The sequence below is a fragment of the Gracilinanus agilis genome, chromosome 3 (assembly GCF_016433145.1).
Source record: "Gracilinanus agilis isolate LMUSP501 chromosome 3, AgileGrace, whole genome shotgun sequence".
Lineage (NCBI taxonomy): Eukaryota > Metazoa > Chordata > Mammalia > Didelphimorphia > Didelphidae > Gracilinanus > Gracilinanus agilis.
The window spans coordinates 599,549,016-599,568,706 of record NC_058132.1 but is presented as its reverse complement, the minus strand read 5'-3'; the positions used below and the strand labels follow the sequence as shown (position 1 = coordinate 599,568,706).

Sequence of the window (19,691 nt, the reverse complement as noted above, 5' to 3'; positions counted from 1 at the left end):
AAAACAAGAAAATGAAACTGAAGACCAAATACTTATAACGGCTAACGTTGGTGACTAAAAAGATGAGAAAAAGTCAGACACTGTGGGCATGGAATATTATATATGCAATCAATGTGTCTGCTAGTTTTGCTGTATTGTTTGTTGTTGTGGTTGTGGTTAATCTTTGTGATGATGGGAGGCTCACTGAAGAGGGGAAAGGAGTATATTCAGAAATGATTTTGACAGAAAAGCAAAAGAGAACAAAATTAAAAAACAACAAAATGGTGGAAAATGCAACAAAGGCAGATTCTATATTAGATCTGTTTCTTTCTAACAAGGGGAAACAAGATACTGGGGTAGCAATGAAAAGAAAATGAGGAGAAATGATGATTTCTCTCTGAAGTCTTTGGTACAAGAGAAGGCAAAGAAGTGGGTATAATCTGATAAGTATCCTAGATTTTTTTTTTTTTATAGGTGGAAGAGTGGTAAGGGTAGGCAATGGGGGTCAAGTGACTTGCCCAGGGTCACACAGCTGTGAAGTGTCTGAGGCCGGATTTGAACCTAGGACCTCCTGTCTCTAGGCCTGGCTCTCAATCCACTGAGCTACCCAGCTGCCCCAAGTATCCTAGATTTTTTAAAAAAGGCCTTAAGAGACTCAGTATAAGAATAAGATTCAGTGGAATAAAAAAACTATAGAGTAATTTGGCTAAGGAAGGATAGGAAACTCCCAAGAATTAAATTCTGAAGATACAAAGGAAAAGAATTCCAGAGAGGAAGAAAAACAGGAGTTGCCTTATAACCAGTGTAGATGCATAGAGAACTTAGATTTTTAAAAGAGAAGTAGAGAGGCTGGAAGCAAGTATAAAGAACAGAGAATAAATATAATTAAGGCAAGATTCTACAAAAAATGTTAGAAGTGCTAACATTTAGAAGAAACTATGAGGAAATAAAGAGAAAAAGAAGTTTTGCTTTATTTTTTTGCTATATTTTATTCAGAGAATAAAAGAAGAAATGGGACTATTGTGTTGGGGCATAAGGGAACAGCATAAGAGTTAACCCAAAAAAGGCAGAATCGCTCACATATTATTTTGGTCCTGTTTTTAATGCCAAGGAGAATAACCCATGTTACAAATGTCAAAAGTCAAAAAGGCGAGCAGGGAGTTGATACCCAAGGTAGGAAAAGAGACAGTAAGTATGCACCTAGTAGTCTTTGAAAAACATAACTCATCTATGTTTCAAATGAACTACATTCATAGGTGTTGAAAGAAATGGATTGCATGATTGCTTAGTCATTGTAAGTGATATCAAAAAGACTAAAAAATTAGGAGGGTTCCCCAGAACTGGAGAAGTGCAAATGTAGTAAATTTTTTAAAAGGAAGGAAGAGAAGAAGGTCTTCAAACTATAGTAAAGTGAATTTTACTTTAATACTGGAGAAATTAAAGAATGCATCTTTAAAGAGATTAGTAAATAATTAGGAAAGGGAGTGGTGATGATATCATGGCTTCATCAAGTATGGATCAGTTGAGATTAAATTTCTTTCCTTTTTGTGACCAGGTTACTAAATAAGCATAGGGGATTGCTACAGCTGTAAACAAATTTTACCAAAGATAATAATAAATTATCTAATTGGATCATAGATATAGAGTTGGAAGTGATCTTGGAGACTATCGAGTTCAATCTCTTCATTTTACAGATAGAGAAACTGAGGTCATATGATGGATGATTCAAACCATAAGAGTGTTAAGTAAAAGGGAGAATTTAAACCCAGGTCATTTGACTCCAGAGCTATCACTCTTTCCACCACTCACATATTGTTTCTCCCAAAAGAGGCTTCAATTTGTCCTCTGAATCTATCAGGTTTCTACCTGGAGATGGATGACATCATGAGTCCTTTTGAATTATTTTTTGTCATTGTGTTGGGAGTCTTCTAAAGTTAATTGTCTTTACAAAATTGCTGTTATTGTATAAATTGTTCTGATTTTGCTCACTTCAGATGTATCATTCCATACAAGGCTTCCCAGAGGCTTATCTAAAACCATCCCTTTCATAACTTCTTATTCTATAACAGTATTCTATCACAATCATATATGATTTTCATATACTTGTTCTGCCATTCCACAATTGATCTGCATCCCCTCTTCTAATACTTTTACTCAGTTTCCTTTTCTTTGTTGGTTGGTAATTCTTGAAGACAAAATACTTTTCTCATATAAAATATATCATTAATTTTAAGATGTATGACAATTAAGATTTTTATATATGAAAGCTACTTTGTACACAATTTTCAGGATTAAATATTTCATAATGATGACATCTACATTTTGAAGAAGGGGTGGGGGAAGAAGCTTGGAGCCACATTTTGAGCAAGTAAAAAGTCTTCTTCCAGTTGCAACACTGCTAAGAAATCTACAGAATTAACTAAAGAATGACTAAATGATAAAAGTCCTTCATTTAACTTAGTAAAAGGCACTGAAACCATAATCGAACATGTCTATCATAGAAGAAACTGACATCATGCACAGATTTAATTTAAGGAAATTAAAACATCACAACATTAAATGATTTCAGTTCCTTTTTTGCATTTCTGTATTAAGATCCTCTTACAAGACTAACATAGGGGAGAGAGATCTGAGACTGTACAGGAGATCTAGACAAATGAAGACAAGAGCAAGAATTGATAACTGAGGGCTAGGCATTTAAAAATGAATTCCATGTGAGTAGCACTTTAGAGTCTTGTGTTAAATAATTGCTAAATCTTAGAGAAAAACACCTCTTAACCCATTCACTATTTTATTATTTGTGACAAGTTCAGTGAAAGGGCACTCATCTAACTCTGCATTATGCATCCTATGCTCTATGCACTCATTAAAAATAACGAGAACATATTTAAAAGCCATTGCCCAGAGAATCTATGGGGACACGGCATGGGAGGAGTTAAGTGGCAACAGATTGCTATTTAAGTGGCTACCCTTATTTCATCAACCTGAAGGAAAAAAGAAATGATCTTCAAGCTGATTTCTTTTAATGATAAAGATCACACATTTTTTTTCCTGCAAAACAGGCAGATGAAACATGATCAAGCCTCTAAGTAGATTTTCAAAATGAAATGGGCCATAGTGGCAGCTTCCCATGTGCTGTATTTACTTTGATAACAGCTGGAAAAGCCAGCCACAATCAGTTAAGCCAGTTATTTTTCCTAATCTTTAAACATCCTTTAGAAAATGAACACATTTCCTTATCTTACACCAAATGCACCTTTACAAATGCACTGATCACAGGCCAGCCTGTAGTCTAGAGGTAATTAAGCAAATCAAGGTCATCCCTTGAGTTTTGTAACCAACTCCTTATCCAGCTGCTCCATGTCAACAGCTGGCATGAATTACTGGTAACATTTGGCTAACTGGATAATAAGGAGGATATAGTCTGTGGTTGGTCATGATGCTACTTTTATGATCTGCTTAAACATATAAATTCACAAAGTCTTCTGTTTCTTAACACTCTAGGAGCCCAAATAATGGCAGCAGTGACCGTGAACAAAGCTCACCATCTTATGACAAAAAGGTTGAATATAACCTAATGAATCTGAGGTATTATCTTAAAAAAATAGAATGGTTATACCCCTGATATATCACAGTTGTGTCTACTTCTTAAAAATCCCCAGACATTGCCAACAAAATTGGTCATGTGATCATCAGAAGCATTTATAACATTATTAATACTTGATGAGTCCATGATTTTCTTGGTGCAGGTATTCATTCCACCAAACATAGATTCTAGGGTCTTGAAACAATTGGAAAGAGCCAAGAAAAGGTCTAGGGAGCTCTTAATCTAGTATCAATGTTCTGGGGAGTACATGAACTTAAAAAAAGTAGTTTTAAGAAGTACAAGTATCTTTTCAATAAAAGAGATTACAAGTACAGTGACTCTATGATCTGGAATATTCACACAAAATTTTTTGGCTCTCTCTTTGTACTAGAGACAGATATGAATTTTTTTCTTTTCCTTTTATTGGGGTTTTTATAATATCTTATATGCATTTATGAGTTACTAACGTTTTTAAGATGTCTCTGCATTTCTATCCTTTGGGTGTTGCCTTCTGGCTTTAACATTCTTTTTGCAAACCTGAACTTTTTACTTATAATAACTTAAAAATTGTATATATTTATGGTATTAAAAGATAAAATATATTGATGTTATACAATACTATACATATATTTTATTCATTTCTAAACTTTTTTTGTCATCTGTTGACCTTCATGTGTCATCTGTGGCTTCTGCAAAAGTCCACCAAAATTTCTATTAATTCCCTATGCTGATTTGCAATTTGTTGAAATTGTGTTGAAGAAAGATGTGATTTGGAAGGAATACTTGTATGTTTCAACATAATTGGTTGCTTTCATCATCCTATGAATCCTATTTTATGCACTGAAAAGCATTCTCAGAAGATGTCCATAAACTTCATTAGATTGTCAGAAAGGACAGATTATGGACTACAGGAAGTCCATCAGAGAGTTATCATTGCGAGTTTTGGTAAAATTAGGGAAACATTGAATTATGTGTGAGATCTTTTAAGAGCTTGGGGTCACTAGCATACTAACAGGTTTCTGAGCAAAGTTAACACAGCTGTACTTAGAAGTTATACCATTAAATCTGATAGCAAGAACTCCTTCCACCTCTCTCACTAATGATATAACAGAACATGTATCTATTACATGAACAATAAGTTGTGTTGACTAGAGTACTGTATACTTCTAAATATAAGTATTTCCAAGAGAGTGAAGTAGCAAGTCAGTATCATGGACCTATTTCCTATTAGTTAACTATTAAAAAAATAATAGAACAGTCATGGATCTCTTCATGATTACAAAGTACCCCACAGATATGAGTAGGCGGCTCTTCTTCAGTGGTTTTCCGGGCACAAAGCACTTTGATGATATTGCTTCATTTGACCTGCTAAGCAGGCATTGCAAATGTGAGCATTTTAATTTTAAAACTTAAACTCAAAAGAATTTTTGTACCTTTCCAAAAGATCACAAGGTTACAAAACTAGGAAGGGCAAAGGCTCAGATTAGAGCACAGAATCATTTCATTAATCAATAATATTGTTGGTCCTTACTACATACTATTCCTCCATGCTTGGAAAATATTCTTTCCTCTCCTCCTTCTCACAGATTCCCAGATTTTGTTCAAATGCCATCTCCTACTGGAAGCTGATCCTGACTGCCCCAATTGCTATTGCCCTCTTCCTAGGAATTACATGGCATTCCTTTAAAATTCAATTTTCTATGTTCATATTATTCATCCTCAATAAAGTATAAACTCCTTGAGGGAAGAGGCTTTTCTTAATGACTGGAGCAATGTCTATACAGGAAGCCAAGCCAAGTCAAAAAGCAATTATGAACACTTTTCAAGTCCTAGGCACTATGCTAGGCACAGAGAATTCAAACTGAATGAATCAGACATAACAAATCCTGTTTACTGGCTGGCAAGTAGCACAAACATAAGCAAAAAAAAATATACTTCCTATTCTCACAGGATTTCCATTCCAATGGAGGAAGAAGGATAAGGGAATAAGGTACCCTCATCATGGCATGGTAGTGAATCAGTCCATAGTGAGGAGGGAGGCTAGGATGGAAGCTATGTAACAAATATCTCATAGATGTTTTGAAAAAATAAGTAAACTCAAATAAATGTCTTTGATGATTAAGACAAGGACCTAAAAAGTTAAATTTCTCAATGTTTCCATTTGGTAACTGAAAAGAAAAGAATATAATATTTCATAAATTATTTTTATACTATCTTTTCTTTGTTTTTCTCCATCTTTAGAAAGGAAAAAGCACAAGAACTAGCACCCAGGTGTTTCTGATACCTAAGATGGAGATGTTTCCTATGTGCTTTGAAATTCTTAACCTAGTCAATATTTTCTTGGAGACTAAGAATACTGCAGAGATGGTCCATTTAAGAATAACTATTTAAGGTAGTAATCTTATATTCATTCACTCAAGGATTATTATCCAAGAAATATTTATCCCATGGAAGTGGGAAAGGGAAAAGAGATCCAAGAGGTAATTGAGGAGGCAAAGGAGAAGAATAGGAAAAATAGCTCCAACCAAATCTTTAGAGCCTTTCCATTGAGCCTCCCTTTGGCATGTGTGTGAATCTACAAGCTACAGGGCTGCATATGGCAAATTTTGAGCACAATCAAATTGAGTGTGGAAATTTCAAAGCACAATTGAGTTGTGACTGAAAAAGTCAAGTACAATTGAGTTTGCCTAAATAAATCGGGTGTAATTGAGTTGGGTAACTCGATTGTGCTCAGCACTGGCCCCTTGCCAAAAAAGGGGGCAACTGGCCAAAAGAGGCACAACTCAATTGTGCATGAAATTTTCACAGAATATTTTCCACATCAAAGTGGAAGTGAACATAGGAAAACAAAACAGTCATTCTAAAATTTAGTCCTAAAGTCTGACAAAATTCAATTGGAATGGAACAGCTATACTGTTCTACCCAACGTGCCTCTGTCTTGTCTAATAAACCTCATATTGCTTATAGCATCATCTCTTGTCTACAAAGTTCGTGATGCAGGATTTGGAAGTTTTCAACATTTTCAAATCTGAAAGTATTTAGATTCAAATAATATAGGGCCATATCATATCCATTTTACATTGTCTTATAAGAGGTCAGGAAATTTAGGAGAAAGAGAGGAACTTAGATTCAGAGTCTGAGGCTCAAAACCTGGCTATAACACTTATTAGCTATGTGACCAGGGACCTTTATAAAGGTCTCTCATCCTCAGGTTTCCTATCAGGCAACTGGGGAAAATAGCATATACTAGTGAACTCACAGAGTTAAATGTGGGAAATGTGTTACAATTTTAAAATATGCTATTGTTATTATTAGTATATGAACACTATTTGACCTGCTTGTCTAAATGTTTCTGTAGTGATTACCATAAGGTTTTAAGTTGATGTATACACATATTGCCACCATCTTGAATTTCTGTGGTCAGGAGTAATTGTTATCAGAGACCTACCTACATCTTTCCATGGGGATCCATGTATTATAATCACAGAGCTGGAAAAGACTTTAAAGATCTGCTTGTTCAATCATTTACTTTTTCTAAAGAAAATTCTGAGGCCCAGAGAAGTAAAATTTTTTATACAGTATCATACTGTATTTAAATAGCAATCAGGGATTCTTATTCAGATCTATGAACTCTAAATTCAATGCTTTTTCTGCAACACCACACTGCCACAGCTATAGCTTCATTTTTCATGGATTTGAGTGAAAAGTTTTGGAGTAGGTATTAGATACAAATATAATGCCTGCCAGATGCTAATATTAAAACATAATATATTCTAGATTAGATATTACACACAGAATTGTTACCACAAGTTAATGTCATACAAAGAGAAGCTCTTGATAAGCTAAGAAATGGAATGTTGCCAAAATGCATACATATATAGACAGATAAGACAAGCCAACAGACAGACTGACTGACAGGTATTTCCAGTAAATGCAATGTAAAATCCGACTAACTCTTTTATGTTGCTAATTGACTCCTCAGCTCTTTCTTTGGGAAAAGGGGAAATGTTTGAGAGAGAAAAGAAAAGCTGTAGAAAAGAATATTTTCCAAAGAGTCCATCAACAAATATTGATTATAGGCTTAGGGTGTGCCAGGCACGATGCTAGGTGATCAGGGATTCAAAGAAAGGCAGAACCAGTCTCTGTTCTGAAGAGTTCACATTATAATGGAGGAGACAACATGAAAACAACTAGAACACACATCTAGGATAAACTGGAGATTATTTCAGAAAGAAGGAAGGAAGGAACTAGTATGAAGGAAAGAAAAGGTGGGAGTTTGACTAAAATATGAAGAAAGTCAGAGAAGCTAGGGGCAGAGCTGAGAAGGGATAGGGACAATAGGCAATGAAAATGCATGAAGTGAAGTATCTTATGCAAGGAATAGCAAGGAGTCCAGGGTCACCAGATTATAGAGAATATGTGAGAAGCCTGGGAAGGTAGGAACAAGCTAGGTTATGTTGGGCATGAGCAATGCCCTTAGAGCAACAAAGCAATCAGTGCATCTCTGTTTTTCCTCTTCACTTTTAAAGTCCACAGGTCTTTTTAAAGCACTTCCACATTCCCCCCCCCCCCCTTCTCTCTCTGTCTCTGTCTGTCTCTCTCTCTCTCTACACACACACACACACACACACACACACACACACACACACACACAGACATACTCACACTCCTCTAAATGTATTATATACCAGTCACTGCTAAAAAGGCAGGCAAGGAAGCAAATTTTTAAAAGAATGAGAGTTATGGCTCTCAAAGAACTCATACTCTAATTGAGGAAGACAACACATACAAGACAGCTCAATTAGAGGGCTGATAGAAAGCTCTGAAAGTCGTAGTGAGGATAGCCAAGCTGAGGAGTTTGTAGGGAATACTGGCAGGTTAGGTGGTAGTATCTTGGAGTCTAAAGGGTTCAGTCACAGTGAAGATAGTAAGACCTGAAGGACTTTAGGGTACATTGGATGGGGATATGGTAAGGTATGGTGGTCTTCTATCTACTAGAAAGATTGTAATTGGAAATACTTATCCAGTTGTAAGAGTAGCCATGTCTTTCTTCCCATCAATCTCCTATTCTCATGAGATCTATCTAGAGATAGACAAGGTCAGAGGATGTGAAGTGTCAAAAGTTAGAGACCCTTCCTGCATGGCTAGTTTAATGAAAACTGGGAGGCCCAAGGGATCAGATGGAAATTAAATTATCAAGTGCCTACTATGCCTACAATGTCTTGAGTTAGATACTAGTTTTGCAAGAGGTGTAACAGACAGGGGAAGGTTGGTGGTTCAATGGATTGATAGCCATCTGGCCTCCGACACTTCCTAGCTGTGTGATCCTCAGAAAGTCATTTAACCCCCATTGCCTAACCCTTACCACTTTTCTACCTCGGAACCAGTATACATTATTGATTCTAAGATGGAAGGTAAAGGTTTAAAAAAAAAAAGTGTGACAGACATGGAAGAAGAAGAGGAAAGGAAGAGTACAAGATACTCAAAGGATCCATGATTTCTTCATCTAGGAAACTTCCTCCATTGATGCAGACTGCAACTTGTCTGTGACTTGGGGAGTTCCCTGAGATGCATGGAGCTTAAATGATTTGTTCAGAGTGACTTATGAAAGCTTCTATTTATATAAGTCTTTTGCTTGCTTTGTAGAGAAATAGCAGAAAAATGGTTCCTAACATAAAATTAGTGTATTTAACATTAATAAACAGAATGTACTTAACTCTTTCTTGAGGCCTAAAATTAGTCACAATGTCTGTCATATCTAAGAAAATCTTTTTTTTTTCCCCTTAAACCCTTACCTTCCATTTTTGGAGTCAATACTGTGTATTGGCTCCAAGGCAGAAGGGTGGTAAGGGCTAGGCAATGGGGGTCAAGTGACTTGCCCAAGGTCACACAAGTAGGAAGTGGTCAGATTTGTACCTAGGACCTCCCATCTCTAGGCCTGGCTCTCAATCCACTGAGCCACCCAGCTGCCCCCCTAAGAAATACTTAAAAGACTATATAAGAAAAGAGGCAATGAGCATGTTTTCAGTTCATTGACTCACAAAATTTATTATTTTGTGGTTTTAATGTGTAATCTTGATTCTTTCTCCTAGCTGGAGACAATATATCCAAAACTTTTTCTTAATTTCTCTTACTGATCACCAAGAAGAAAATATTCTAAATATCCATCTAGATATCCCAGTGCTAACTATGAATCAGAGAGCAATGACTAGTTGGATTTAAATAGCCAGGAGGAATAAAATAATGTATTAGATAAAGAAGATTCATTTAAATTCCCATTCCTAATTCTCCCACAATTTATGACTTTAAAAGATTTTGGCATCCATAATGTCTGCTAGGCCTTTTCTGTTAACTACAAACAGATTGGGAAAAACATGAAGCCTCTAGAGCTACCCAAGATTTGTTAGGGCAGTCTTCTGGCCCAAGAAAGCAAAGCAGTTGAATCTGAATTCATAAAGCACTCTCCTTGTTAAGGAAGCCACCACCTGGGCATCTTTCTTTCAAAGTAAAAGCAATCTTCCTAAGTGAAGGTCAAATTAGCATGACAAATATGGCACCTCTTGGATCTCTATCACACCAGGCGGGAGCAACTTGCTCACTTGAAATATAGTTAATCCGTCTTGCAGAGGCCAGAATTTAATAGCAGGCGAGCATGGCAGGGAGAAATTATAAATACATTTGAAATTTTTATGGCTCGTTTTACCCACCAGGGGTTGCTATGATTTTTTAGGATAATTTTAAATGAGACAGCAGGTTAGAAAATGAAACATTAGCAAAGAGGGGTTAACAAAGGAATGATAGAGGAGCCTCTCTATTCATCAAGAGGACACAACAGTCACATATAAATGCATGCATGAATGAATGTGTGCGTACATACACACACCTTAATAATAGGAGAAATCATCTGTTTTTCCTCCTAAACATCTGACAGTTTTCATGTATTTAATCTCCTAAATTTAAAGAGAAAAATGCTTTTAAAAATAAAAATAAGAGTATGGAAGAAATCAAGAAACTATAAAAGGGGGGTAGAGAGAAAGAAGAAGGAAAGAGAAAGGAATGAAAAAAAATTACAGGTATCAAAGAAAGAAAGAAGTAAGCAATATCCTTCACAGAACAGACTACACCAGACCACTGATGAAGTAGTAGAGAGATTTTCCCTTCAAGTAGAGAAACCAGACACATCAGTTCCACCTTACAATTCTATTACTGACATTCTTCTCCCATTCCCCATTCCCCAAATGCTGTCTCTGAACACAAGCCACCACAAATCAGCCAGCCAGGGTATATGAAGATGAAAGGATCTTTGGACTCAAGGCAAGTCACTTTGGGTAAAAGAGTTATTTGGAAACAGCTAACATCTTAATTTATCTTAGGTCTTTTGCCAAGCAATCTTCCTCTAATGGAAGCAGGGCTAGTTAAATATTGTTTGGTCCTCAACTGATTGGTTGAGTCAGTAAGAAAGGAATATCAAAGCAGGAAATGTACTAACTCAGCATACTACAGTTAGGTCCTGGGTCAGGAAAATGTCCAGGAAATGGAGGCTAACGGCTGGGGCATGATGGAGGGTCACATCAGAGACACAGACCTGCACTGGAACTTCCTGTATGACTGCTGACAGCACACTCCCTTGGTCACAAAAGTTAAGATTTTACAAGAAGCTAGCAATAACAAGGAAGTGAAGGATATTGAAATGTCAGAAAATATGCAACATGTGGATTGCAGATGAGACTATGGCACTTAAGTGCAAAGCTTACAACTACCACCAAAAACCAAACCAAAACAGCTTCACAAAAGGCAGAGAGGGCAGTACTTCAGAGCAGGAAAACAATAAACACAATTTGTTTTCTTCAAAAGAGATAGGACAAGACAAAAGGAGGAAGTGCTGTCTTTCCTTCATCCTGCCAGACTCTCATTGGAAAGTCAAGTGTGCACATCTATCATGATAAGGGAGAAGAGACGAAAGCGATACCTTTTCCCTTCTTTTTAAAGGAAGCACAGAGATGTCTCACGTAGCACCCTATTCATTATTACACTCTTTCAAATAAAACTGTGAGGGTCTGCCACAACAAAGTGTATTTTCCACTCAGACGCATGCCAAACATGACCTCTATTTGAAGTGCTATTATGATAGCACTTAGAAAAGATATTCTAGCTAGAAACAATAACAACAATCTCTATTTCCATAAATAAGGGTTCTGGGTTCACATTATCAAATATTTGCAAAAATCAAAGTCCTTGACTCTACGGTTACAAAGAAAATTCATCACAAAATATGGTTGGATAGCTACTGCTTTTCTGGGTGGATAGGAATCAAATCTATTCACTTTACAGTAAAACTGTAAAAGAATAGTAACTGTACATCCTCAATATTTTATGGGAAACTACAAAGGGAATTGTTAATTTCATTTTTACTCAAAATCTCATATCTGCATAATGAATTTTATTTATTCCTTGAAGAGCTATGCCTATGGTGTCACTCCTGAGAAAGAAATAAAATTCCATCATAATTCAGTTAAATTATAGGTAAAATTACACATATTTGTGTGTTTTCTATGTTTATATACATATATCACTATGGACACACATGTGTGTATGCATCAATCAGAGGATCATCATGTTGGAAGATTATTGCTCCCTCTTACCCTTTCTACAATACATTTGTCCAATGACCATGCAGTCTCAGTTGTGGGTAGAATACCACTGTTGAAAGGACTTAAGTTAGAAAGCTTTCTAAGACTGAGTCAGATCTGGTTACCTACAAATTCTTCCCAATGATCCTAGGCAAAAATTAAGTCTTTTTCCTTTTACACATGACAATTCTCCAAAAACTAAATATCAACTCTCAGAGCAGATCCTTATTTTCTATGGACTGGACACCCTCAGTTTCATTATATGACAATTTCGAGATGCCTACCTCATTTTTGTGCCACTATTCATCTAGATATTCTCTAGTTTACCAAAGATCCCCATAAAGTTCACCATGTAGAGCATGGTAGAGAATACTGCACATTATCTTGCCAATACTAAGTTGAAAGAAATCACTTTTTATGGCATTTGATATATATCTATATCAATATAGGACTTTTGTTCATGCAAGCTATGTTTGCTTTAGTTTGTAATACTTGCTTCTCATACTATTGGCTCAAAATGAGTTTCTGGTCAGGTAAAAACTTCAGATTTTTCCATAAGCTACTTTCAAAGCAAATCTCTTTCATCCTCCACTGGTGCAATTAATTATTTGAACCATACGGTAGGATTTTATTTTTAGATCTGTTAAATTTAGGTTACTTTTCATCCATTATTCTAGTCTGGTGAAATCTTTTGGTGTTATCCAATGTATTATCTATTTTGCATCATTTGAAAACTTGGTGAGTAGGTCTCTTTTATGTTATTTTTCAAGCCTCTGATCCTCTTAATAAAAAATCCTCTGATCCCTCTGATAAGACTAGGGACAAAGTCTTGTGAGTAGTGACCTTTACTAGTGACTATTCCAAATTGTCATGATAGAAAATCTTATGATCTTTTCTTTATTTCTCAATCAATGGAAATTTGCTGAAGCCTTTTAAAATCTTTTCATGTGTCAGTAGAGTAGAGTATGAATATTACCAGTTCACGGGGCAGAAAGCTTTCTTCTTGACGAGCAATGACAAGAGAGGCGGTCTCTCCTTGTTTAGTGCTCCTCAGCATGGCTACAAGTTCTTCCTGAGTTCGACCAGTAATGTCTCTGCCATTAACCTGTTGGAATGAATACAGTTAAAGAACAGCTATTAAATACTTGCTATCTCCTAGATCAGGAATACTTAACATTTTGTCTATATCATGGCTCTTTTTGTGTGATGAAGCTTGTGCACCCCTTTCCAAAATAATGTGTAAATGCATAAATAAAACAGAAAATTACAAAGAAAATCAATTATACTAAACTACAATTATTAAAAATTTTTTAATAAATTCATAGACCTAGGCAAAGAAGCCTTTTCCAAAATGTATCTCCACTCTACTTCTAGATGCTTTTTTGAGAAAAGCAGCAAAACACTGCCTAAGAGAAGCCTAAAAAAGTAAATAAGAAAGAGAAAATTTAAGGGATTCAATAACGTCAAACTGTATGTATTCCTACATGGAAAGAATACATTTGTAATTCTTAAACATTATTCTTTGTAGTAAAGCCAATAGAAGGAATATATTTAGATAGTAGGTAGGGAAGTTAAGTTGATTATGATGATATGATATGCAAAAAAATCAAGGGGTGAAAAAGAGGATTGCAATTAGAGAAAAGGGAAGGAAGTGATGGAATGGGGTAAATTATATAACATAAAGAGGCATTAAAATTATTATAGTGGAGGGGATGATGAGGATGGTGATGGACAATTCTTAAACTCTACTCTCATCCTAACTGGCTCAGAGGGGGAATAATAACCATACTCAGGCTATAGAACTAAATCTTACTCTATGGAGATGTAGAAGGGGAATAAGAATAAGAAAAGGGAGGGTAATGGGAAGGAGGGGAAGTGGGGGATGATTAAAAAAACAAAACACTGCTGAGGAGGAAGACAGTGAAAGGAAAAAGAAATTAAAAATGGGAAAGGCTCTGTTTATGCAAAAATATTTATAGCTGTGCTTTTTGTGGTGCCAAGAAATTGGGAAATGAGGGTTTGTTCCTCAATAGGGGAATGGCTGAACAAATTGTGGTATAGAATGGTGATAGAATACTATTGTGCTATAAGAAATCATGAACTGCTTCATAAGAACTGGAAAGACCTCCATGAACTGATAAAGAGTCAAATAAAACAGAACTAGGAAAACAGTACTGTATACTGTTGTATACAGTAACTGAAATGTTGTGGGATGATCAAATGTGATTGACTCTGCTACTAAAAGCAATGCAATGATCCAGGGCAATGCTGAGTGATTTATGAGAAAGAACGCTATACACATCTAGAGAAAGAACTGTGGGACTAGAAATCAAGAAGAAAACATGTGATTTATTACTTGTTTATATGGGTATGTGAGTTGGGGTTTTAAAAGATTACAAAAATGAATAATATGGAAATGGGATTTGAGTGATAATATATGTATAACCCAGTGAAATTGTAAACTCTGCAAAGGGGGAAGGAAGAGGGAAGAGAGACAATGAAAATCAAGTAACTGTGGAAAAAATTAAAAAAATAAAAAAACACCAGAAACATAAAAACAAGTTAATAGATTTAGGCAAAGAAGTACTTTCCAAAATGTATCTCCACTTTACTTCTAGATGTTTTTTTGAGAAAAACAGCAAAACACTGCCTATCAATGAGATGTACTTGATTGCCAGGGAAGACAAAGAAAAAATGAAAGCTAGAAAGAGTTCCAAAATTCATTGTTATAAGATATGTCATTCTAGAAAATAAACCAAACCATATAAACAAGAAGCTGATTTCAAATGCCTGTCTGGCATTTTATTATGCCTATGGCAATGAGCATCCATGAACTACTATATTATTAAAAATAAATGATCACTTATCTCTAGAATGGATTCTCTCTATATGCTGGCTTGTGAGTACCCTACTCAGGTGATTATGTTTCCATAGAGTCTCACGGCTCTCAGTTGGAGGACATCCTTACCTCTCCAATATCTCATTCTTTTGACATCCTTTATTCACTTTTATCAGGATTCTGTGCATTATAGTTACTTTGCTTCTGTACTAATATTCTAGTAGGCTGTGAATTACTTGAAGCAGGAATTGAATAATTTTTTACCTTTGTGCCCTCAGCACCTAGCACAATGCCCTGCATATGGAAGAGACTTCACAAATGTTTGCTTAACTGAATGAATAAATTTAATCAAACAAATGTTATTAAGGCTTTTTCGGGTTTAGAGGTTTAGAGTCAGTGGACCACCATTTGCTAATGGAGAAGCTAATCTGGCTCCTATATCAGGCTTGCTGAGTATCCTCTCATCTGCCTTGTTATTACAGAGGATGTTGCAAGAATACCTTTAATTTACCACAGCTGGACAATTTTCAGTAAGAGGGAATTTTCTTTCTTTAAAGGCATAATGATAAACCACAGGTGACTAGGAAAAAGCCTGGCACTATCCAGCAGTTTTGCCCACAATTTCCAGTGCTATTCCATTTAGGATCTAGCCCAGGTGATGTTGGTTCTTACTTAAGGATATCAATTCAGACATAGATCAGAATAAGGGAATAGCCTATTCTTACTTGAGAGAATCCAGATGATTCTTGAGGTAGGGATTTGGATAGTATGGTCTTAAAGTCTGTGAAATGACTGAGTGTACTCTAGAGTAAACCAAAACCCCTAATTTGGCCCCAGTTTTATGTTGGTTTTAAATCGACATTAATGGGACAGAAGAACACTGGAGAGGGAAAAATGTTTTCAAACTATTTGTATCATATTATTCACCTTTCAAAAATAGATTTGCCAGTAGATTCCTTTTCACATTTTCAAGGTTTCTTTTTTGTTTTCAATTTATCTTTGGATTTTAACTACTGGAAAATATTTCAAAAGTCAAAAGATAAAGATTTCATTGAAAGGAGTATTCCAAGTCCTAACCTCCAAAATTCTGTCCCCAGATTGTAGGCGGCCATCTTTCACTGCTGCTCCTTTTGGTAAAATATTTTTAACAAAAATAGGACCAGGACCATGTATTGAGGAATCCCTGGTAACCACAGTAAAGCCAAGTCCTTCAGGACCTAAATGAAAAAACATAGGGAAACAATAATAATAATAAAGCTTATATACAAGTACTGAAATTATACTTAAAATTAAGTTCTATAAAACATCATTAGTTCAAGTAAACAAAAGAGACTTCAGCTTGAAAATTCAGAATTATGACCCAATAGGTATCACGAACACATTATGTCCAAAACAGAACTCATTATCCTTTCTGCCAAACAATCCTTAATATATACGATATGGACAACCTTTTTGACTGTGAGAGCCATAAACGCCTATTGAAGGAGGAGGATGGAGGCAGAAGGTGCTGGAATGTGGGGTGTGGGCTGAGGGGCCCCCTGGGGCACATCCTGGGGCTCTGCCCAGACTGGCCTGTCAGGAGGTGGAGCCAGATATGGCTTCAGAGCCATACATTGCTGACCCCTGCTCTATATCCTTCTCCCTACATATCCATTTCCACTGCCAAATCTTGTCATTTCTATCTCCACACCACTTTTCCCATTCATTCCTCTATCCTATTTCAGTGTCTTATCATCTTTCTCCTATACCAGAGTGACAGTATCCTCTTTGGTCTCTATACCTTATCTCTGCCCACTAATTTTCCTAAAATACATATCTGATTGTGTCAGAAGCAATACTCCCCTCCTTCCCACCCACTTCTTACTCAAAACTCCATTGATTTCCTATTGCCTTTAGATACAAATATAAATTTCTCTGTTTTGTATTTAAAGTTATTTCACAACCTGGTCCCTTCCTAACTTCCAGACTTCCCACTGGCCCACTCAATATGTTGTATAAAGGATGCTACAACAATTATTTCTATAACTTTGTACTATTTTAATCAATTAAACAGAATATTTTGTATTTGATCCTGGAGATAATAGTTAACTATTGAAATATATTGAGTAGTTGGGGTGATATGTTTAGACCTGTGTTTTAGGAAAATTCCTCTATTATGAGAGAGAAGAGAAGAGGAAGAAGAGAAGAGAAGAAAAGAGGGGGAGGGAGAAAGACATACATAGACAAACACACACTGAGACACAGAGACAGAAAAACAGAGAATGAGTAAGAGGGAAGAGACAGGGAGAAAGACAGACAAAAAACAAAATGAGAAAGAGGGAAGAGGAAGAGACAGAGACAGAGAGAGAGAGAGAGACCAAAAGAGAGAAAGAGAAAGAGAGAGGGCAGAGAGAGAAGGAGGGGGGAATAAGAATAATTGGTCTGGAGAAATTGGTTTCCCAAAGTCTAGAGAGAAGAAAGTATCAAGGAGGAGAGTGATTCATAATCTTAAAGGCTATAGGGAGATCAAGGAGAATGAGGTTTGTGAAAAGAACATGGGATTTAGCTACCAAGAGATCATTAGAAACTTTGGGGAGAGGAGTTTGGGTTAAATGATAAGGTCATAAGTTAGATGGTAAGGTGTTAAGACAATGTAAGAGGAGTGAAAGTAGAGGCACTTATTATACCTGTTTTTTTTTTGAGGAATTTACCTATGGAGTGCGGAAGTGATATAGGACAATAGTTAATAGAAATGGCAGGATCAGGTTAGGGTTTTTTCAATCTAGGAGAGACATGGACCTGTTTGTAGACTTTTTCTCCTCTTGAAATCCATGATTGCAAATGATACTTAGTTAAAAAACCATTAAGAGTTTTTCCTGATCTCTGCCACTTTCCCTAATTTGTTTTGCATCCCTTCCCAAAATGACCTTATGTTCATTGCTTAGACCAGGGGTCGGCAACGTATGGCTCTTTCTGCAGGAGCCATAAAGTCATTTTTTTTTCAGGTGCTGTTAACAGGAGCGCGCACTGTGAGCATTGTACGGCTCTCACGAAATTACATTTTAAAAAATGTGGTGTTTATGGCTCTCACGGTCAAAAAGGTTGCCGACCCCTGGCTTAGACACTCAGGATACAATTATATATGTACTTGTCATCTCTTTGTGCAAATGTCAGCTCCTTGATGGCAGGAACTGTATTACTCTTGTCTTTATTATCCAAATGTTTAGAACAGTGTCTTACAGAGTAGATACTTGTTGACTAATTTACAAAACATATGCAGGTTTTATCACTTTCTTTCAATTGGAGTAACCAGGTACCACTACAATGGTACCTGGACCTAAGCAGTTGTCATATAATGATAAGTCTAAAGTCTGATTTCTCTGCCCCACAGAGTTTTTGTTTACTAAGGGCCAGCAAAAAATTGGCCCCTTCCTCTCCCAACTTCAATGAGGATAATTTGTACAAGAAAACCAATTCATGCATTTATTTAAATGAGAAATATAACTACAAGGTTTACTAGAATAGCTGTTCAATATCTTTTCTTCCCAGGAAGGTAACTATTTTACTTAAGAAAATAAGGTGAGATCATTTGGTAAATCTACTGTATCAGAGTTAAGAAAATTGGACAATCTTGAAGAATAATTCACCAAAAGAGAACTCCCCAAATGCCATTCATTCTTTCTTCTTTGCTCTCCCTCTCCCCCAGTCCTTCCCATTCCTTCCCATTCCTTCCTCCTCTCTCTCCTCCTCCCCCTCTCTTTCTTAACCAGAATCAAACATTTACACCAGCCACCTTGTTAGGGCACATTTTGAACTATATGATGCTGGTGACAGCTTGGTAAAATTTCTCTTTCTACATCACTATTTTTTATTTGGAGTACACTGTAGTGGAAAGATTGATGGATGTGTAATCAATCAGGAGACCTGAATCTCGATTCTGGCTTGGATATTTTTTAGCTGTATAACTACCAGCAATCTATATAAATATTAGAAACCTCAATTTCCCCATCCCTAAAACCAGCATAATAATTACTTCCAAGTTCTACCTTCCTAGGCTGTAAGTGAAGCCTTTCTAAACATTAAAATGCTATGCAAATAAGAGCAATTATTATTTGATTCAATGATGACCCAGGCATCTTCTAATTTCCATATCTTCTTTGATTTTAATATACCTTTTTCTTCCTCTGGTCCTTTCTTAGAAAGTCTAATGTTTATGTCATTCCCATAGTACCCAGCTGGTCTCTGTGCTTATGTTAATTTCCATTAGAGGCAATCATTTCCTGCTTGGCTTAGAGTCACATTTTTCCCTTTCTAGTGCCCATTCTGGGATCCATCTCATTTTGGCCTTCTAATGGTCATTGTTCACCTCCCACCACTAGAATTAGGTTAATGAAGTGGGGTCTGGTAGAGAGCCCTGAAGGGAACTGTATGATTTATAATTATCATATCGATTGTTTACATGTAAATGAGTACTTCTGAAGTACTTTTGGGCAATTTGAAGAGTTTATTTCCTTAAGTAGTTCAAACATTTTCCCAGAAATTTTATTTACACTTTTAATTTGCATGGCAAACTATTCATATTGAAAAGGTAAATTTCAGGCCAGTTCTTGTATAAATCATCACAAATTCCAAATTACAGTGGTCTCAACTAATATGATTTTAACAAATATAAAACTGT

The 19,691-nt window shown here is 36.1% G+C and overlaps 1 protein-coding gene across 1 annotated transcript in view; it reads right to left on the bottom strand.

Annotated features, from left to right (window-relative positions):
• The window catches only part of PARD3B (par-3 family cell polarity regulator beta), a 1,311,536-nt gene that overhangs the window by 580,656 nt on the left and 711,189 nt on the right, over window positions 1-19,691 (bottom strand). The window contains exons 8-9 of the mRNA XM_044669413.1: window positions 16,112-16,251; window positions 13,172-13,300 (exon numbers count right to left, since the gene is read on the bottom strand). Of these exons, the coding sequence (XP_044525348.1) occupies window positions 13,172-13,300; window positions 16,112-16,251 (269 nt within the window). The remainder of the gene's footprint in view (window positions 1-13,171; window positions 13,301-16,111; window positions 16,252-19,691) is intronic.